We start from the raw sequence: 20,447 nt of genomic DNA, 5'->3' as shown, positions 1-20,447 counted from the left end.
AAAGATGGCACCATCAGGAGTCACGTCAGACTGGTCTGAACCCCTGAGACTACACTGCGCTGGATAACCCCTCCTGAGCCAGAGATGGCGAGGTGACAGCCTCTCCCAGCCCCCGCTGTGCACTAAGGAGTCCCGTGACATCTCCTGGCAATTGAATCGGTCCCAGACGGGCTGCTCCTTTCTTCCCTTCACACTGTAAAATGTTTCCCAATGATACGGGTAATACCGGCACTGGCTGTAGGGCCATGTTCCCCTTTCCTAGCCTTCGAAGGTGAATAGCCCAGGATTGAAAATCCCTCTGACGAATTGCTTGTTGGTAGCAGGATCACTTTCCTTCACTGCCTTCCTTTGAGACCAGCTCAGACTGAAGACGGGGTGGTTCCTACTCCTTGTAGGATGCTAGAGCTGGTGTTTTGTCCCTGCCTAAACTGAAGATTTATCTGGTTTTCTTTTCTATAGAGGAAAATGCTGAACCAGATCTGGATGACAATGAAGATGAGGAGGAGACAGCAGTAGAAATTGAGGCTGAACCGGAAGTAGAGCCAGTGGCTCCCACACCACCTCCTGCTAAGAAACGAAGAGGAAGGCCGCCAGGCAAAGCCAACCAACCAAAACAACCCCAGCGTAAGTTACCTCTGGGCACCACTGGAGGGTTTCTGTTCCTCTCAAATGGAGTGTTAGGAGCGTTAGCTATGATGATGCAGCATGGGGCCTACCTGTTCGCTTGGGATACACCTGTGGGTCTCGTTTGTCTGCTTGGCTTTTGTGTTACAATGTGTGCGAACAAAGACTCTGTGTTGCATTTGCTCACACACAGCTGGGCTGGAGAGAGAGCGGTTCCGAGACAGGTTAATCAACCGGTCAGGCGTGGCAAGGGAGATGCAAGAGGGTATAAAAGAGAGAGCCAAAGAGATGCCAGGCCCTGGTCAAAGTGCCACCTCCCTCCTCACCCCTCCCATGGCATGAGAGGTAGCACTAAAGACCCTCCAGAATGAAACATGATCATAAATTGTAACAGGTGGGGCCAAGGCCAGGCATGTCAGAGACGGGGGCACTGGTAAGGCTCTGCAGCTTGGGGGCAGTGGATATGCCTACTGGATTAACAGCTGACATGGCATTGCCTGCACTTGGGACTCTGGCCTTCTGCTTCTGTCTGCACGGCCTGAGCCACGGGAGGGTGAAGGGAAAGCCCTTACCGTGGAGCTGAGTCCTTTTAAAATCTGCTGACGGCCTCTCTACCCTTTTACTGGGGCACTGTGGGGCCCTGCCTGCGGGACTCCCTTTGGTGCCGGCATTTCCTGACAGACCCTAACAGAGCTTATCCACCCGGGGCTGCTCAGAGGAGGGGAGGAGAATGGGAGGGTGCTGCCCATCTTTGTGACGTGTTTTCAGGTGCTCTGGCGAAGGGAGGCTAGTCAGGGCTATTAACCAGCCCGGGCATGCGCGTTCAGTGCACTGTTCATTGATAGAGCTGTGAGCGCCTCCAGGCGGGCATGGCCCTTGCCCAGAGGGGTTACATTGCCCAACGGGAGGCTTGTACGGGGTCCTGGAAAAACTCTCCTGTCAGAGTGAATCTGCCCCTTTGAAGGAGTGGTTGCCGCCTGCTGCCCTTCCACGTTCTCGTGGCCTGTGTGCTGTGTAGCAGGGCACTGACCCTGTCTGTCCGTCTCCACGTCTCTGGGCCTCTGCAAAGCGGCGTTGTGCCAGGTGGCGCTTGGCAGGGTTGAGTCATGAACCCCCATGGGATCAATGTGGCTTTGCTACTCTGCTAGGAAATAGGGCAGGTTGTGTTGCCCCAGTGCTTGGTGGCCTGCAGATGCGTGTGCTGGCAGCATGGCTGCTGCAGGGAAGCTGTGTAGGGGCCTTGGAGATGGAGGTCTCCTCTCTTCTCCTTCCCGCCCTCCCTCCCCCCTCCTGAGGAGCACGTGCCTTGAGGTCAGGCATGGAGAGGCTGAACTCCTTTCCCGATTCCCCTCCCTTCTCATGCCACTGCTGTGGGGAGTCCACCTGAGCACTGCCGAAGCCTGGGCTGGCCCTGATTCTGCTAGCCATTGGGGGCCTCATCCAAGTGGCACTGCAGCAGTGAGGCCCTGCAGTCTGGCAGCACACACGCTGCTGAGATGCTGGGGCCCTGGGTAGTCTGGGTAAACCAGGGCTGCATTGCTGAACAAACCCATGGTAAATCTTCTGTCTTCAGCTCAGTAAGACACTGCCCAGCTTGGTAGAAAAGTGTCTGTTACCCCCCACCTGTGAGATCGGTGCTCTGATCGCTCTCTTCCCCCTTCCTAGCTGCAGCAATCATTCAGGTTGAAGACCAGAACACTGGTGCAATTGAAAACATTATAGTGGAAGTAAAGAAAGAACCCGACGCAGAAACGGTGGGGGAAGAGGAGGAAGCTCAGCCTGCCGCAGTGGAAGCTCCCAACGGAGACCTCACTCCGGAGATGATTCTAAGCATGATGGACCGGTGATGGAGGAAAGGCCGAGCGTGCTGACTGAACTGGCCTGGGCTGTGTTTCAATGGCTCAAATCTATTTTTCCTTTTACCTTTTTCTTGGCTTTGGGAAATGCATCATTTTAGACCATTTTACCAAACACCCTGGGAAATACAACTTCACAATGATGTTAGAATGTGATTGGCCTAGAACTTGCTGTTTTATGTTAGCGTTACAGGATCATGGAGCATTAGGATCTGATTTGGAGTCTGAGCGTTTCCTGTGGGATGCTCAATTCGCTGCGTTGTAATGATGGTCCAAGGACAGTGTTTACATGTAACAAGTTTTAATACACACAAGTGGAGAAACGGAAGCTCTGACTAGAGTTTGTGGTACACCACTCTGGACTTGCCCTTCAAGTTCCCAAAGTCCTCCAGTCGCCTTCTCCCAGTAGTGTTTTTAACTGTCAATGCAGACTTGGGAGGGGGCTAGACTTTTAAAATGCTTTTGGTTTTGCTTTGCCCCACTGACTAGTTCTGGTTCACCAAGCTGGCCACACACGGCAGTTTTGGCATGCTCCAACTGGTTTCTGTCTTCATGCTCTGCTCTGGGCAAAGCAACTCTGTAATGGTCAAGCTTGTAAATAACTTTTTTTTTTTTTACATTTTAATCTTTTTCCATTAATTAAGAGGTATGAAAAATGCAGATTAAGAAACCCCCAGTGTTTTAATTACTTGCTGATTAAGTGACGAGATTTGGTGGAGTGTAAATGTCGGAAGAGCTGTTGATAACCAATCATGTAGAAGAGAGAGGTACCCAGACTATGGTTGCAAAACAACGGAAGCCCGCCCATGAAATCAGGTGTCCAAGCACATGGAACTGGCAGTGAAAACACGTATCATTAACCTTCTTTTCAGTTATGACTTCACAGCTACATATTCTTTGCTCTACTTTGTAGTTGTATTTTGTGTTGATGAATCCTATGTTAAGCCAGAAGTGGTGATTTGTAAGTGGATCACTGCAGCCCTGGAATCCTGGGCCAGGAAATTTTACTAGGTCAGTAATTATACCATTTTGGATCTCTAATAAAAAGGCAACAAAGGAATAATGTGAAATACAAATGATGCCTGTATATGAACTGTCACATGTTTAAATATGTAAGCTTTTTATAGAGCCTCAGTCTTGCTGATTTCAAACAAATTTTTCTTCTATGTATTGCTTTTAAAAGAGCTATCAGTTAGCTATCAGACTCTAGGTTGATGCATTTTTTGTACTTAGCTGTACTGTGTGATATTTTTCATTATTTTAGAAAACCAACATGAGAAAAAACTGTTATAAAATATGTAATGGGGTTTGAAAGCTGGGAAGGAGAATATACTGCTGTACAGCTAATAAATAATAATGGATTAACATGTGTGCTCACTGGCTGCTTTCTTTGTATTGGTCAACTCTTCATCCTGAAGGCAAGTTTCTGAGCAGGTGACTGCCTCCGCAGAAAAGGCTCCTCTCTCCGCAAGGCCGCTGAGCAGTCTGGAACCCTGGGCCTGGGACAGCATGCAGGAGACCTTTCTAAGTCCGTGAATGTTCAACGCTGCCAGAAAGCACTGCTGTGTGGAATGCTGACCGTCCGCTGCATCCGAGCGCACGAGCGCAGCTCGCTGGGGACTTGGCTCGTGGGCTCCTCGTCCGGGAGCTGCCGTTAGATTGCTAGGCCGTGGTTTACGACCGTGTTATAAGAGATCCAGTGCCTTCCCCAAAAGGAGTTGGTACACGTGGTGTGTAGCACACGCCTCCCTCTCCTCCTTCGTTCTGGCCATTGTAAAGGCTGGTAAGCCCTACCAAGGAGAGAGAGCTGCGAGGTCCTGCAACGGACTAGTCGGTAAGAACAGGCTGGACCATAAACGGAGCTGTGCAACGTCTGGCCTCCCAGAGCTTGGGGGCTGCTGTCAGTCACCAGGGAGTCTGACTGCTGGAGGGAGAGACCTGTGGCGGTCAGGTGCAACTCGCACTCGCCCCCGGTACCAGCTGGGCGTGTGACTAGCCTTGCGGAGGAGTTCTGCAGAAGGCTCGAGCAGCACTGTGCAGGACGTAGCTGACGTTCGTGAAGCCCAGAGTTGCTGGAGGTGGGGGCCGCCAGGGAGACGCTGCAGAGCACAAGGCTGCGGAGGCCAGAGGAATCCGGATGGGACTCAGTGAAGAAGCATGGCTGAAGTGAAAGTGCAGCGCATAGTTCCCAACTGAGTGAGGAGCCGGAGGGGAGAGCGCTGATGCTCATGGCTTGTCCCAGCCCAGGGACCAGCAGGGAAGCACTTGGTGTAAGCCCAGAGCTGGCAGCGAGGGAGGCTGCGTTTGCACTAGACAAGGGGAGACCAGATGGGTAGCATCAGCGCATGACCAGGAGTGCGTGTGTGGTGGGAGAAGGACACTTTGGAAATATTCAGGCTGGGTTACCGAGGGCCATGCAGCAGCAGCCCTAAGCTTCTCCCGCCCCACCTTAGCTTGTGCCTGCTGCACTCAGGTGCAGCTTCAGCCCATGGAGACATACGCAGGCTGGCTCTGCTCTGTCCAGCGTGAACAGAGCAGGACGCTTTGGCCTAGCTGCTCAAATTCTTAGCAGGATCCCAGGCAGGTTGACAGCCCCACGCTGCTAGTGGCACTTGTGCTGCCTCAGAGCTAGTGCCGGTACCTCAGTGTGGGCTGCAAGTTAGACACGTGCCCCACGGCCTGTAGATCCTGCAGCCATGGCCATGGTGTTAAGTTCCCACCCTGAGCAGCGCTGCTCTGCGGCCCGAACCCCCGTACAGACAGTGAGGGCAGCAGGATGCCTTCTCCAAACTCGCCACTGCCAAGTGGGCAGGCAGGTGAATGCAGTGATGGGAGCCGGGACACGGGCTGTTACAAGGTGGGTTTGGCCGCTGCAGCTGCCTCCTGGGGGCTTCGTGGCCCTACAACACCCCACTCCAGGAAGCAGTGAGCTGGGAGGACAAGCATCGAAGGTGGATGCTCCAGACAGTGCCAGATGAATGCCAGCAGCCCTCCCAGAAGGGGGGGACTCACCCCTGATCCTTGGAGCTGGGCCACTGAGGAGCCCCAGATCCTGCACCTGGGGTGCTGAGCCCCCTGCCTATATTGCAGGGCCCCCAGGATGCAATCTGTAGGCAGATAGAGACTGGGTTTCCCCCACGCACCCTGGGGCCCCTAGGTGAATCTTACTGCAACCTGGGCAGTCAAGGGGAGGTGCTGGTGCCCCTGTGGGGGGGGGGGGCAGTAAATCTTAATCTGCCACCAAGATTGTCTAGGGGGATTCTCTGGGGCAGTGTGGGGGAGCCGAGAGGGGCTGGCCCAGCAGTCTGGTCCCGGGCTGGGATTGTGGAGGGGAAGACCCGGGCCCCAGCCTGGGGCTGGAGAAGAGGCCAGGGAGGGTGAGGTGTACACAGCTGCTGCAGCCAGGGGCCCTATGTGAGAGGCTGCAGGGGGAAGCTGGGTCCCCTACCAGCCTCTCTCATGGGCACAGGACTTAGCTGGGGGGCGGTGAATGTAAAGGGTGGGAGCCAGCTGAAGACCCTAGTGAAAGCAAACAAGTTGTTTCACGGAGGTTTCAATGCTCCAGCTGGGCTTGTTCAGCTCTGTCCCGGGGCTGGAGGGCCACGCCAGTGCCAACCCCCAGCTCCCTGCGGCCAGGGGCCCAGCACCAGAATGCCCCCAGCAGGGGGCACTAGAGCTGCAAGCGTGGCTGTGCCATGCTTGGCCACAAGGGGGCGCTGAGCAGCAAGTACCCTCCTCTACAGCCCCCTGGGGTGTTAACTGACAACCAGCAGGTAGCACTGCCCCCTGGGCGGGGCTTGTGGGCAGGGGTGTGGCTTGTGTGGTGCCACACCCCATTCTCCCTTGTGTTAGGCAGCTGGCATTGGCCAATTTCAGAAACACGTTCAAGGGCCGAGCCGCCCTCGCTCCGATTTTCACAGCCCCATCCAGCCCATTGCACGGAAGGGTCGTGCCACGAGCCTGGGGCCGGCTGGCTCCCTGCCGCGGGGGCTACGTGCCTGGGCCCCCGCAGGTGGGCAGCTGAGCAGACACAGCCCCTGCCTGTACGAGGGCGCTGCAGGCACATGTACGACAGCCTGTTCTGCACTGGCCCCCACCCAGCTGCCAAGGGGTTGCTGGGCTGGCTGGCTGCGCCCTTGCACGAGCTGTGGTCGGCGGGGAGGCAGCGGGCCCGTGGGGAGGATTTCCTGCAAAGGTGTCTGCTGCTTTCACATGTGAAAGGGGGAGAAGCCCCCGCGCCTGCCCAGCCCTCTGGCACTGCGGTCTGGCACGGCTGCGCCCTGCTCCCTTCCTCCCTGGGAGAGGGCTCAGCCGGAAAACCCCTGCCCTTTGCTCAGGCGAGACTGGCCCGCGGAGCCCCGTGGGGAGTGGGCGTCTGCCCTGCTCAGCTCTCCAGTGGGCCCTGCTATTCTGGATCACTCTCATCTGCCCCTTCCCTTTGCCCCCTGCAGGTGGCTGCTCTGCTGGCCGGGAGCTGCTTTACTAACCCTGGCTGGTACCTGGCGGCATGCTTGCTGCAGCCGATGGCCGCTGTGCACCCGCAGTGCCTGCAGCAGCTGGATCCAACAGGAGAGTGGGTGCTCAGCATGCTTGGGGTCCCCCAAACAGCTCCCAGCGGGCCCCTCTCTCAACCAGCTGTCTGAGCAGTCTCCAAGCATCAGGCTGAGCTTGTGCTGTCTGACTCTGAGCTGGCAGGACTCTCCACCAAGCAGAGATGGGGGGCACGGGGCGGGCGCAGCCAGGAGCACCCGGGGCAGCTGAGGGCAAGCCGGGGGGAGCTGTCCTTTGTATCACAAGGAGTGAGCAGCGGAGCAGGAGCTGAGTCAATTTCCCGAGTTCTCAGCGCGGGCTATGGGGCAGGCTCACGGGGTGGGCAGGAGGGCCACTGCCAGGGCTGTGGGGGGACAGCTGGCTATAGGGGCTGAGGGATAAGTGGGGGGCCCGAGTGGAGGACGGCGGGTCAGGCTGGGCCATGAGGGGCTGAGCCTGGGGCAGCCGGCGGACTAGGATCTGGGGCAGGAGCCATCGCCGTGTCGGGGTGCCCGTGGCTCGGGAGGCGCAGGCTGGCTGCGGGGGCTGCTCGCGCGGGCGGCTTCCTTTCGCTCGGCTGCATCTGGGCTGCGGGGCAGGAAGAGGCAGGTGGGGAGGAGGGTGCCGAGAGCTGCGCGGCCGTTGGTAAGTCACCTCCGCGCTTCCTCCCGCGGGGCCAGTTTCGTTCTGACTGCAGCTGGGCTGACAGGCTGCTCGCCCGGCGCCCCGAGATGGCGGGAGGGATCCCGGGCCACTTGCAAGGTAGGCAGCCCCCTCCCGGCGCCACGTGGATGGGGGAGGCCCAGCTGGCTCAGGGGCCCCTCCCAGTGCCGGCCAGGCCCACCTACCGCAGGGGTGCCGCTTCCTTTCTCCAGGTGTTCGGGGGGGCGCCGGGCGCAGTACTCCCGGGTTCTCCCGGCTCCACTGCCCCCGGGACCGGCCGGGCCCTTCCCTGGGCTGCTCTGCCGAGGCGCTGAGAATTCTCTGCCCTGCTGCAAGCTGGCTCAGTCCCAGCAGGGCCCTAAAGCGGCTGCTTGGAGCAACTCGGCTGAGTGGGGCAGCAGGGGAATCCCCAACCCCCCCCCGCAGCCAGGCCCACGTCTCCAGGGACCAGGCCCCACTGAGCCATCCCCAGCGCCCCGGCAAGGAAGGGACGTGGGCTGTCCATGAGCTGTGCCCCAGCCAGGCCAAAGTGCAGGGCAAAGGCAGCCCTGGCGGGAGCTGGAGACAATTTGGGGGAAGAGGGGAGGTCGGTGCGAGGAGGCTGCTGGCTGAGCCCCAAGCCGGAGGGCAGGGAGCCGCCCCAGTGCTGGCAAGGGCCCTGGGAAGGGGCCCAGGTTGCCGGCCAGGGGCTGGTCTGGGATGAGAGGCTGGGGGTGGGGTGCTCCCCGGGGGATGGGGGTTCCCAGCAAGGTGGTAGGGGGCTGGTGCTGGAGCGTGGTAGGTGCAATCTGTGGGTAGACGCCACGGGCCAGTAAGGGCCACGTGAGCTGGGGTTACGTGCACTTGGCGTGCGGCTGGCCTGGATGACATGTGCTGTACTTCTGTAATGAGCCCTGAGCTGCACGTCCCAGCCCCTCGGCCGGCAGGAGGGCACAGCGGGCAACCCCCGGTGTCCTGCCCCTGCACCATGGGGTGTGCCGGGTCGGGGGAGGGAGACTGCTGGTGGGAGGGATGGGGAGGATCCCCCACTTGCTCTGGCCCAGGGCCCCCCAAACCTTGATGCACTTCAGCCATTGGTGTTATTGAGGCGAGAGCCTGGCGAGCCCTGGGGGGTGGGGGGGTGGCTGGCAAGGAGTCTGTGCAGGGGCACACCGGCATCTGGGTAGCAGGCACAGCAGATGGAGGCACTGAGCGCCCTGAACCCCCCAAACTCCCCCCTTGTCACACTGAACCAGTAACATCCGGGCACTGAGCGCCCCGAACCCCCCAAACTCCCCCCTTGTCACACTGAACCAGTAACATCCGGGCACTGAGCCCCCCAAACTCCCCCCCTTGTCACACTGAACCAGTAACATCCGGGCACTGAGCCCCCCAAACTCCCCCCTTGTCACACTGAACCAGTAACATCCGGGCACTGAGCGCCCCGAACCCCCCAAACTCCCCCCTTGTCACACTGAACCAGTAACATCCGGGCACTGAGCGCCCCAAACCCCCAAACTCCCCCCTTGTCACACTGAACCAGTAACATCCGGGCACTGAGCGCCCCGAACCCCCCAAACTCCCCCCTTGTCACACTGAACCAGTAACATCCGGGCACTGAGCGCCCCGAACCCCCCAAACTCCCCCCTTGTCACACTGAACCAGTAACATCCGGGCACTGAGCGCCCCGAACCCCCCAAACTCCCCCCTTGTCACACTGAACCAGTAACATCCGGGCACTGAGCGCCCCGAACCCCCAAACTCCCCCCTTGTCACACTGAACCAGTAACATCCGGGCACTGAGCGCCCCAAACCCCCAAACTCCCCCCTTGTCACACTGAACCAGTAACATCTGGGCACTGAGCGCCCCGAACCCCCCAAACTCCCCCCTTGTCACACTGAACCAGTAACATCCGGGCACTGAGCGCCCCGAACCCCCCAAACTCCCCCTCCCTCACGCCCTCTCCGGGTGCTTTGGGGGACGCGGGTCGCTGAGCGGCTCTGGCTGGGGACCAGCCCGTCTCTGCTGACCTGCCACGTGGGCCTTCTCTTTTCAGACGGCATCGCGGCCTTGCTGGGGCCCAGGGAAATCGTCCTGGCCAAGCCCGTCCAGCTGCAGCTCAGATCCAAGCAGGAAGACGACCTCTTGGTACGCGGGTACCTGGGGGCTTCTGGCCCCGGTTGCGGCTCTCGGGCGCGCTGGGCCTACGGGCATGTGCTGGTGGCCTGGGGCCTGGGGCCCTTCGGGGCCCAGTGTCTGAGCGGGGGGCAGGATGGGGGGGTCCCACAGCAGGGCCCCGGGCCCTGCCCTCGCCGGTCCTGCTGTGATGCTGCTTTCCCTCCGGGCAGGTGCTAACCCCCTGGAGAGCCTACCTGCTGCCGGCGATGCCCCCGGTCCGGGTGAGTGACCCTCCGCGAGACGGGGTCTCCCTGGGCACGGAGCTTCCCCAGTGCCCGGCGAGTGTGCGGCCTTCCGAGGCATGGCGGGGGGCAAGGGTCTCTAGTGTGGGGAGGGTGGGAGCCTCGGGTGGGGAGCTGGGGGGGCAGGGGGTCTCTCATGTGGGGAGGGCGGGGGGCAGGGGGTCTCTCGTGTGGGGAGGGTGGGAGCCTCGGGTGGGGAGCTGGGGGGGCAGGGGATCTCTAGTGTGGGGAGGGCGGGGGGCAGGGGGTCTCTCGTGTGGAGAGGGCGGGGGGCAGGGGGTCTCTCGTGTGGGGAGGGTGGGAGCCTCGGGTGGGGAGCTGGGGGGGCAGGGGATCTCTAGTGTGGGGAGGGCGGGGGGCAGGGGGTCTCTCGTGTGGAGAGGGCGGGGGGCAGGGGGTCTCTAGTGTGGGGAGGGTGGGAGCCTCGGGTGGGGAGCTGGGGGGGCAGGGGATCTCTCGTGTGGGGAGGGCGGGGGGCAGGGGGGACGGGGTCTCTCGTGTGGGGAGGGCGGGGGGCAGGGGGGACAGGGGGTCTCTCGTGTGGGGAGGGCGGGGAACTGGGGGGACAGGGGGTCTCTCGTGTGGGGAGGGCGGGGGGCAGGGGGGACAGGGGGTCTCTCGTGTGGGGAGGGCGGGGGGCAGGGGGGACAGGGGGTCTCTCGTGTGGGGAGGGCGGGGAACTGGGGGGACAGGGGGTCTCTCGTGTGGGGAGGGCGGGGGGGGGCGGGGGGCAGGGGGTCTCTCGTGTGGGGAGGGCGGGGGGCAGGGGGGACAGGGGGTCTCTCGTGTGGGGAGGGCGGGGGGCAGGGGGGACAGGGGGTCTCTCGTGTGGGGAGGGCGGGGGGCAGGGGGTCTCTCGTGTGGGGAGGGCGGGGAACTGGGGGGACAGGGGGTCTCTTGTGTGGGGAGGGCGGGGGGCAGGGGGGACAGGGGGTCTCTCGTGTGGGGAGGGCGGGGGGCAGGGGGGACAGGGGGTCTCGTGTGGGGAGGGCGGGGAACTGGGGGGACAGGGGGTCTCTCGTGTGGGGAGGGCGGGGAACTGGGGGGGCAGGGGGTCTCTCGTGTGGGGAGGGCGGGGGGCAGGGGGGACAGGGGGTCTCTCGTGTGGGGAGGGCGGGGAACTGGGGGGACAGGGGGTCTCTCGTGTGGGGAGGGCGGGGAACTGGGGGTCTCTCGTGTGGGGAGGGCGGGGAACTGGGGGGACAGGGGGCCTCTCGTGTGGGGAGGGCGGGGAACTGGGGGGACAGGGGGTCTCTCGTGTGGGGAGGGCGGGGGGCAGGGGGTCTCTCGTGTGGGGAGGGCGGGGAACTGGGGGGACAGGGGGTCTCTCGTGTGGGGAGGGCGGGGAACTGGGGGTCTCTCGTGTGGGGAGGGCGGGGGGCAGGGGGTCTCTCGTGTGGGGAGGGCGGGGAACTGGGGGTCTCTCGTGTGGGGAGGGCGGGGGGCAGGGGCCCTTCCAAAGCCAGGCGGCTGCCCAGGGTTCGTTTTCCAGGCTGCAGCGGGAGAGGCACCTGGGACATGCCCCGTCTGGGGCCGCGGGGCTGTTCGGGGAAGCGGGGCCGCTCCCCGGCACCGGGCCGGCCAGGGGCTCCCCACACTGCAGCTGTTTTAAGGCAGCTCGCTCTCCTGTGCGCACCGCCGGGCCCTCGGCATCCGGCTCTGGCCTCGCCCCTGCGCCTCCCTTCGCTGCCCCGGCCGGCTCCGTGTCCCGCCCTGGCCCTGGCCGGGCTGCCGGGCTGCGTGGCGCCCCCAGAGCCTGGCAGCCCCTGGCCCGCGCTGACGCCTTCGCCTCCAGCCTGAATCGCGCTTGGGCGCCCGGCCCGACCCGCTTTGATCCGCGGGGCAGGCCCCGGTCGATCCCGGCCCCGAGCCCCATGGCGGGGCCGCTTTTCCCAGCCCAGGGGTGCAGACTGACCGGCGCCCGGCCCGACCCGCTTTGATCCGCGGGGCAGGCCCCGGTCGATCCAGCCCCGAGCCCCATGGCGGGGCCGCTTTTCCCAGCCCAGGGGTGCAGACTGACCGGCGGCCGGGCCCGGCGAGGGGCGCTGCCCCAGGGCTCCGGGTGTGCGGGCGCCCGTGCACAGAGCTGGCTCTCCCCGGGGCGCACAAGGGGCTCTGGGGCATGGACGCTGCACGGGGGTGCCCCACCTCTGCGAGCCAGGCCGCGGCTCCAGCCACGGGACACGGGCTCGGGGCTGCACGGGGAGGGGCGGGCGGACTGGGAGGGGGTCTGGGGGGAGTGGGAGCTTGTGTCCTGCTATTGGCGGGGGTGGGGCCGGCAGGGCAGGCCGCGGGCTGAGCCTTCTCCCCCCAGGTGCGGAGCAGCTTCAGCTTCCTGGAGGTGAGAGAAATCGGGATCCAGGAGCCCAGCCAGGTGAGTGCAGGCAGGGCCCCCCGTCGGCACAGCCCCCCCCCCCGTCGGCACAGCCCCCCCATTCCCACATCGGAGCAGCCCGTGCCCCCCATGTTCTCATTGGGACAGTCCATCCCCTCTATTGGGACAGTCCAGCCCACCCCCATCCACGCCACTGGGACACCACCGGTACCAGGGCAGCCCCAGGAACCCCTCCTGCGCCCCGTGCTCCACCCATTCTTCTGGGGATCCCCCAGACACCCCAGCCTGGCAGAGACCTCCTGGAGTCGCCCCGAGCTGGGCAGTGGAGACAGGCAGCCACACCCGGACCGGCTCCGGCTCGGCGCTGGCCGTGGCACGCCCCCCCCATCAGCTGTGCTGGGAGCTGTTGCACCAAGAGCCTGGGGGGACGAGGTGCAAATAGCCACCCAAAGGAGCCACAAACAGCCTTTGGCAGCACCAGTGGGGAGCAGCCTCCTGCACTGTGGGGACCGGGCGCTGCACAATCGCGGGGCACAGACGGCGGGGGCCAGGCGCTGCACAATCGCGGGGCACAGACGGCGGGGGCCGGGCGCTGCACAATCGCGGGGCACAGACGGCGGGGGCCGGGCGCTGCACAGTCGCGGGCCACAGACGGCGGGGGCCGGGCGCTGCACAGTCGCGGGCCACAGACGGCGGGGGCCGGGCGCTGCACAGTCGCGGGGCACAGACGGCGGGGGCCGGGCGCTGCACAGTCGCGGGCCACAGACGGCGGGGGCCGGGCGCTGCACAGTCGCGGGCCACAGACGGCGGGGGCCGGGCGCTGCACAGTCGCGGGGCACAGACGGCGGCGCCGGGCGCTGCACAGTCGCGGGGCACAGAACGCGGTGCCAGGGAAGGCTGCTGGGCCTGGCATCTCTTTCCAGCTGTGACACCACACGGGTGCAGACCTTGGCCTCTCCCTGACTGTGCAATGTGGTGACCAGCACTTTGGGGGGGCCCATGGCAGCCACTTGACCCGTCCGAGGGATGGGAGGGCCCATGGGGCTTTGGGGTCCTGACGTGCGGGGAGGGCAGAGATTCCCTGCCCCCACACTCGCTGCAGTGGTGGGATCCAGCCCGGCCTGGCCTGTGCTCTGCTTAGCTGAGTGGGGAGGGGGCAGCCCCACAGTCCCCCGGCTCGCGTTGCTCGGGGCAGGGGCAGAGCACGGAGCCGGTGCAGGGCTTGGGGGAGGGGTGCAGTGGGGGCAGGGTCTGCAGTGGGGGGTTGCCCTGGGCTCTGCACCCCTAGGCCGGGCCCTGGAGGTGGCATTACTGCGAGCTTGGCTCTTGGCTGAACGGTGATTCCTGTCGGGCGGCTGTGGAGCAGAGGCAGGGCCGGCCGCTGGGCTCTGGCTGCGCCCGGGCAGCGCTGCTCCCCAGTGGGGCTGTGGCACATTACTGCACTCTAAGGGGACCAGCCAGACCGCTGCTGCGCCCGGGGGGTGTTGGCCCCAAGGTGGTACACAGGGGCCATGGGAGGGGTCATACAAAAGCTCACCTAACGTCTGTGTGTGGAGGAAACAAGCGCGTCCTCAGCGCCATCGGCTTCTGCCTCGGGCCCCAGCGGGGCCTGGCCTGGGCACGGTGACCCTGGCGAGCTGGCAAAGGCTCTGGGAGAGGGGCGATGTACCTGGCACACCGGCCACAGCAGCACAGACGCTTCAGACTGGAGCCTTGTGGCCGGGGCTGGCTGCTATGTGTGGGGCGGCTGGGGGGCCCGCTGCCGGTTAGGAGTCACAGCGGCAACCCCTGTGGCAGGGCTGGTGTGCGCTAGCGCCTGGCGGGTGGAGAGGGCCGTGGGAAATCTCCCCCAGAGCCGCTGGGAGGGCCGGTCCCAGGGGCAGGAGGGAAGGCGGCGGTGCCCTGGGAACGGCCTTAGAGCTAGACGAGGCGCGAGCCAGGCGCCGTGGCGCTCGGAACAGCGGCGGGCGGGCGGCGTGTGGCGGCCTGGGCCGTGCGAGGGCTCGGACTGGCCGATCGAATGGTCCCTGCAGAGTGCGAGAAACGTCCTGGGCAAATTGCGTCTGGTTTCCCGGGGCCGTCACCCCTGCGCTGGCCTGGCGCCCGGCGAGCCCGCCTAGAGACCAGCATCGGCCAGCGCAAGCACGCACCCCCTGCAGGGGGAGGGGTAGCACAGTGGTTTGAGCCGTGGCCTGCTAGACCTAGGGGTGTGAGTTCAATCCTTGAGGGGGCCATACAGGGGCCTGGGCCATGGTGCTGGGTCCTGTGTGCGGGCAGGGGCTGGACTCAATGACCCCTGGAGGTCCTCCAGGAGGGAGGTGAGCTCCATTAAAAAGAGAAAGCCGCCTCCTGCGTCCCTCCTTGCTCTGGAAGCCCAGATGTTTGAGTGGCCTGCCAGAAGCGCGTCTGGCCCATGCCGCTCGCCGGGCCCATGACACTGGTGCTGTCCCAGTGGAATGCAATGGGATTTCTCTGGTTTCACATTAGCCATGCGAAGACGGTTGGGGATTTGCTCCGGGCTGCCTGGGGCTGCATTTTCCAGACAGTTCTCCTTTGGGGCTGCTCCGGAGGGGAGCCAGCATGATGTGGCCACTAGTTTAGTTTGCTGGGTTCTAATGGAGGCCCGAGGCCCGCCTTGCAATCCCACCATTCGGGCTGAGTTTAACTCGCCACGGGAAGTCGGGATTCGACCAGTTTGCTCGGTGAGAAAAGTCTTTGTCAGCGTCATGGCCCTGGCTCACTGAGCCCGAGTGAATTTTCCTCAGAACGTAGTGAACCCGTTCATTCGCTCAGGAGAGCAAACTGAGTCTAAAAGTGGGTCCCTTCATGAATGAGACACCCTGTACGTGATCTTTTTACTTAACCTCTAATATTCATGGGAACAGAGTAACACGGCCTGTGTGGAGTGACACCAGCAGAGGGGAAACCGAGTCAGACGTGCTTTAATCTGGGACCCCAAAGCATTGCAAGGTGTTACTGCAGGGCAGAGTTAAGGCTGTTCGGGAACCACAATTGCACGTCCACTCCTTGCCGGGTTTGCATTTCTTTTCAGTTTAACCTTAACGTGGGATTTTGGGTTCGTCATGCTTGCGCTTTGGACCACATTCAGTACCTGTGGCATGGTCTATGCCAAACTGCTGGCGTGTTTTCGGAGCCTTCGCTCCGTGGTGGCGTAGTCTGGCCTGAGCAGGAGGCGTCATAGTGCAACGGCGAGAGCTGCCCGTCTCGGCACGCGGCTTTGCTCAGCTGGAGCTTAAGGAAACTCCCCTCTGCTTGCTGCCTCGAAAGCCCACGTGTCCTCTCTGCAGGTTGCCGTAGAAACGGATACCGCCTCTTACGTCTTCCGGCTCGTGTCGCTGGATGACTTGGAGCAGGTGGTCATCCACGTCACCATGTCACTCAAGAAGGTCTTTCCTGACTCTTCCCCCAGGTAGGGCTATTCCTGAAACGTTGGCGTGGCGGCACTGGGGGGGCTCTGATGCGACCCCCTAGAGGCCCCCGACCTCATGCTCTGGCCATTTGGCTGGTACAGGCTTCAAACATGGGGCCCTTTAGTGTAGAGGCAGTGTGGGTTAGTGGGCAGAGCTGTGGGCTGGGTTCTCTTCTGGGCTCTGCCACAGGCCCGTGGGATGACCTCGGGCAACTCACGTCCTCATGCAGTGCCTCAGTGTCCCCACCTGTAAAACGGAGCGAAGGACACAGCTTTGCGCTCTGCTGGTGGGAACGTGCCGGCTGAGAGGCGGGTGTGAGCAGAAAGACCCTACAAAGGGCACGAGGGCCGCACAGGCAGTTGGCCAGAAGTGTTCCTGGCTGGTCGATCTGCACCTACAGGCAGGGCTGGGGGATTTTCTTCCTATCCCAGCCATTCTTGACGTAACCGTCTGGCGTTTTCCCAGGAAACTGCTCAGAACCTGTCCGCCCGGCCTGCTTGAGAGACTGCGAAGGAGAACGGACGCGTTGGAGGACGTGCTGCGGAGAAGCCAAGGGCCCTGCGGTATCCAGCCTGGCTCTGGGCCCCTGTCCCAGAAAGCCCAAACTACCCCAAAGAAAAGGGAGGGGGCTTTGGGGGCTTGGGGTGGAATTTTCAAAGCTCTGTTGACTCCAAGGCAAAGTGCTTTGGAAGCCCCCGCTTTGCAGTTCAGGAAGAAGAGGGGGGGTGGCTAACACTGGCTCCCACAGCCACCGCCAAGGACTGGCTGACCCCGGGCAGCTCACGCCATCGCCCTGGGCCTCAGTTTCCCTCCCTGTGAAACGGGGATAAGGCGATGGCAGGGCGCAGTGTGGGAGGGAAGAGTCACATGATGTCAGCACCAGTCCGGCAAACACTTCCACAAGTCCTGTGCCCCCTGGAGCCATCCCACCGATGTCAGTGGCACGACTGGGCCATGCAGGGGCAGGCCTGATTCCGCTCCGGCATGTCTAGCTAGACAGGAAGAGCTAGGGAAGTCGGGGCAGAAGGACTCAGGCCAAGCAAGGAATGAATGGGGCAGAGCCAAGCCGAGAGGCCCCACCCCGAGTTCCGCTTTGGGCCGGGAGCAGTGAGGGTTCAATGGGCTTTTCAGCTGGGCCTCCCTCTTTTCTGGATCCCAGACGCCTTCGTTTCTCTCCCTGCCCACGTGTCCCTTGGTCTCCTCCACGGGCTGCTGCTAAGGCCCCGTCCGTGTTTGCAGGTGGCTTCTCGGAGACGTATGCGGCTCTGTGTGATTACAACGGCTTCCCCTTCCGCGAGGAGATCCAGTGGGTGAGCGCGTCGGGCGGGTGTGGGTCCCTTCTAAAGCGCTGCCCGCTGTCTCTCCAGGGGGCTAGACGCCATCCTTCGGGGGCTACATTTCGCTGAGCAGTCGGCACCGGAAGAGAGGGGCATGCTGGCTCTTCAGTCAGAGAGCCGGGCGGTGGGAGCCCAGTGGCAGGAGCCGGACGCAGAGAGCTGGGTGCAGAGAGCCAGAGGGAACCTGGTGGCAGGAGCTGGGCACAGAGAGCCAGAGGGAGCCAGGCTCAGGGAGCCGAGTGGAGGGAACTAGAGGTAGCCAGGTGGAGGGAGCTGAAGGGAAAGTGAGCCAGGTGGAGGAAGCCGGGTGCAGAGAGTGGGGCAGAGGGAGCCGGGCAGAGGGAGCTGGAGGGAGCCAGGTGGAGGGTGCCGGGTGCAGAGAGTGGGGCAGAGGGAGCTGGAGGGAGCCAGGCAGAGGGAGCCGGGTGCAGAGAGTGGGGCAGAGGGAGCTGGAGGGAGCCGGGCGGAGGGAGCCGGGTGCAGAGAGTGGGGCAGAGGGAGCCGGGCAGAGGGAGCTGGAGGGAGCCAGGTGGAGGGAGCCGGGTGCAGAGAGTGGGGCAGAGGGAGCTGGAGGGAGCCGGGCGGAGGGAGCCGGGTGTAGAGAGTGGGGCAGAGGGAGCTAGAGGGAGCCAGGCGGAGGGTGCCGGGTGCAGAGAGTGGGGCAGAGGGAGCTGGAGGGAGCCGGGCAGAGGGAGCCGTGTGCAGAGAGTGGGGCAGAGGGAGCCGGGTGCAGAGAGTGGGGCGGAGGGAGCCGGGTGCAGAGAGTGGGGCGGAGGGAGCCAGGTGCAGAGAGTGGGGCAGAGGGAGCCAGGTAGAGGGAGCCAGGTGCAGAGAGTGGGGCAGAGGGAGCCAGGCGGAGGGAGCTGGGTGCAGAGAGTGGGGCAGAGGGAGCCGGGCAGAGGGAGCCGGAGGGAGCCGGGCGCAGAGAGTGGGGCAGAAGGAGCCGGGCAGAGGGAGCCGGGTGCAGAGAGTGGGGCGGAGGGAGCCGGGTGCAGCGAGTGGGGCGGAGGGAGCCGGGTGCAGAGAGTGGGGCGGAGGGAGCCGGGCGGAGGGAGCTGGAGGGAGCCGGGCGGAGGGAGCTGGAGGGAGCTGGGCGGAGGGAGCCGGGTGCAGAGAGTGGGGCAGAGGGAGCTGGAGGGAGCCGGGCAGAGGGAGCCGGGTGCAGAGAGTGGGGCGGAGGGAGCCGGGTGCAGAGAGTGGGGCGGAGGGAGCCGGGCGGAGGGAGTTGGAGGGAGCCGGGCGGAGGGAGCCGGGTGCAGAGAGTGGGGCAGAGGGAGCTGGAGGGAGCCGGGCAGAGGGAGCCGGGTGCAGAGAGTGGGGCAGAGGGAGCCGGGTGCAGAGAGTGGGGCGGAGGGAGCCAGGCGGAGGGAGCTGGAGGGAGCCGGGCGGAGGGAGCCGGGTGCAGAGAGTGGGGCAGAGGGAGCCGGAGGGAGCCAGGCAGAGGGAGCTGGAGGGAGCCGGGCGGAGGGAGCCGGGTGCAGAGAGTGGGGCAGAGGGAGCTGGAGGGAGCCGGGCAGAGGGAGCCGGGTGCAGAGAGTGGGGCGGAGGGAGCCGGGCAGAGGGAGCCGGGTGCAGAGAGTGGGGCAGAGGGAGCCAGGTGCAGAGAGTGGGGCAGAGGGAGCCAGGTGCAGAGAGTGGGGCAGAGGGAGCCGGAGGGAGCCAGGCGGAGGGAGCCGGGTGCAGAGAGTGGGGCAGAGGGAGCTGGAGGGAGCCAGGCGGAGGGAGCCGGGTGCAGAGAGTGGGGCAGAGGGAGCCAGAGGGAGCCAGGCGGAGGGAGCCGGGTGCAGAGAGTGGGGCAGAGGGAGCCGGGCAGAGGGAGCTGGAGGGAGCCAGGCGGAGGGAGCCGGGTGCAGAGAGTGGGGCAGAGGGAGCCAGAGGGAGCCAGGCGGAGGGAGCCGGGTGCAGAGAGTGGGGCAGAGGGAGCCGGGTGCAGAGAGTGGGGCGGAGGGAGCCGGGCGGAGGGAGCCGGGTGCAGAGAGTGGGGCGGAGGGAGCTGGAGGGAGCCGGGCGGAGGGAGCCGGGTGCAGAGAGTGGGGCGGAGGGAGCTGGAGGGAGCCGGGCGGAGGGAGCCGGGTGCAGAGAGTGGGGCGGAGGGAGCTGGAGGGAGCTGGGCGGAGGGAGCCGGGTGCAGAGAGTGGGGCAGAGGGAGCTGGAGGGAGCCGGGCGGAGGGAGCCGGGTGCAGAGAGTGGGGCAGAGGGAGCCGGAGGGAGCCAGGCGGAGGGAGCCGGCGTAGGGAGAGGCAGAAATCCAGGGGGAGAAAGGGAAGCTGGCGAGTTTTAGCCGCTGGATACTCTGGAGGGACACGGTGAACTCGCCTTGGTGGCTCGGGGGCAGGGCTGGCGCCGGTCTCCGCTCTCGCGGCCGCTGCTGCACGGCGCTGGGCCGTGACCCGGCCTGGCAGTGGCTCTCAGGCTCACGCTCTCGCCCGCCTGCCTGCCAGGATGTGGACAACATCTACCACAGCCAAGACTGCCGGGAGTTCAACCTGCTGGACTTCACGCACCTGGAGAGCAGGTGAGTCGCTGCCGAGTCCCGTGGGCGAACGCGCGGCCCCTCGCTCCGTGCTGCAGAGCGGCGTTTCCCTCAGACGCGGCTGTACTGCGAGGCTGCCTCATTCCCCAGACCTGCTCCCCACGCTCCCTAGGACGCCGCCTGCCCAATGCCCCGCGCACCCCACCTGGGCTTGCTGCGTCTCGGTTCCCTCGGACACGCGCTGGCCCTCCAGGCCTGGCTCAGTCGCGTGAACGGGCAGGGGTGCCTCTGCCAACACGCCTGGTCCATGTAAAGCTGCAACGTGACTAACTGGTTACTGACTTGAAAAAGCTGGGCCCAGAGCGGGGCGCAATTTCCCGGGGGGAGAACTACTAGAGCGGTTTTCGCACGGGCAACTCTCACAGGGGCGTCCGCACGCGGAGAAAGAGCCGCACGTTCCCGGCACAAAGGGCGGGGCTCGCTTCCAGTCGGTTTCGAAACGGCTCATTCTGAAAGGCGGCGCGTCCGCCAAACTGGGAACCAACGCGCTATTCCGAGCCGCCCTCCCCCCCGCAGCAAGGCCAAATAGCGCCCGTTACGCGGGGGGATATTTCGAACTAGCGGGCGGCCCGTGGAGGCCGGGGTAGCTCTCTCGGGACGCCGGCTGCGCAGTGTGGCGTCCCCCAGGGCTGGCCAGGGAGCGCAGCCTGGCCGGGCTTGTTTTACCAGGCGTCGGGCTCGGAGGCTTGGTGCCCGGGTGTGTGGCAGCCTGGCTGGGCCGGCGGGGCTCTGCCGGCC

At 64.2% G+C, this 20,447-nt stretch overlaps 2 protein-coding genes across 8 annotated transcripts in view; both read left to right on the top strand.

The window, feature by feature from the left end:
* CTCF (CCCTC-binding factor) overlaps positions 1 to 3,845 on the top strand; it is a 52,664-nt gene extending 48,819 nt beyond the window's left edge. For all 4 annotated transcript variants that reach the window (XM_075940681.2, XM_089781383.1, XM_075940682.2 and 1 more), the window contains exons 10-11: positions 460 to 624; positions 2,290 to 3,845. In XM_075940681.2, the coding sequence (XP_075796796.1) occupies positions 460 to 624; positions 2,290 to 2,471 (347 nt within the window). In that variant the 3' untranslated portion in view covers positions 2,472 to 3,845. The remainder of the gene's footprint in view (positions 1 to 459; positions 625 to 2,289) is intronic.
* Positions 3,846 to 7,639: 3,794 nt separating this feature from the next.
* Positions 7,640 to 20,447, top strand: part of CARMIL2 (capping protein regulator and myosin 1 linker 2) — a 65,131-nt gene continuing 52,323 nt past the window's right edge. For 2 of the 4 annotated variants that reach the window (XM_089781377.1, XM_075940616.2), the window contains exons 1-8: positions 7,640 to 7,772; positions 9,710 to 9,801; positions 10,002 to 10,052; positions 12,388 to 12,447; positions 15,717 to 15,838; positions 16,305 to 16,402; positions 17,079 to 17,149; positions 19,618 to 19,691. In XM_089781377.1, coding sequence (XP_089637503.1) covers positions 7,742 to 7,772; positions 9,710 to 9,801; positions 10,002 to 10,052; positions 12,388 to 12,447; positions 15,717 to 15,838; positions 16,305 to 16,402; positions 17,079 to 17,149; positions 19,618 to 19,691 — 599 coding nt within the window. In that variant the 5' untranslated portion in view covers positions 7,640 to 7,741. The remainder of the gene's footprint in view (positions 7,773 to 9,709; positions 9,802 to 10,001; positions 10,053 to 12,387; positions 12,448 to 15,716; positions 15,839 to 16,304; positions 16,403 to 17,078; positions 17,150 to 19,617; positions 19,692 to 20,447) is intronic. The other 2 variants (XM_075940615.2, XM_075940614.2) reach the window with 1 other exon arrangement.

This window comes from Pelodiscus sinensis, chromosome 12 (assembly GCF_052426305.1).
Source record: "Pelodiscus sinensis isolate ZL-2025 chromosome 12, ASM5242630v1, whole genome shotgun sequence".
Lineage (NCBI taxonomy): Eukaryota > Metazoa > Chordata > Testudines > Trionychidae > Pelodiscus > Pelodiscus sinensis.
The sequence above is the reverse complement of the archived record's forward strand: the minus strand, read 5'-3'. Positions and strand labels throughout refer to the sequence as shown.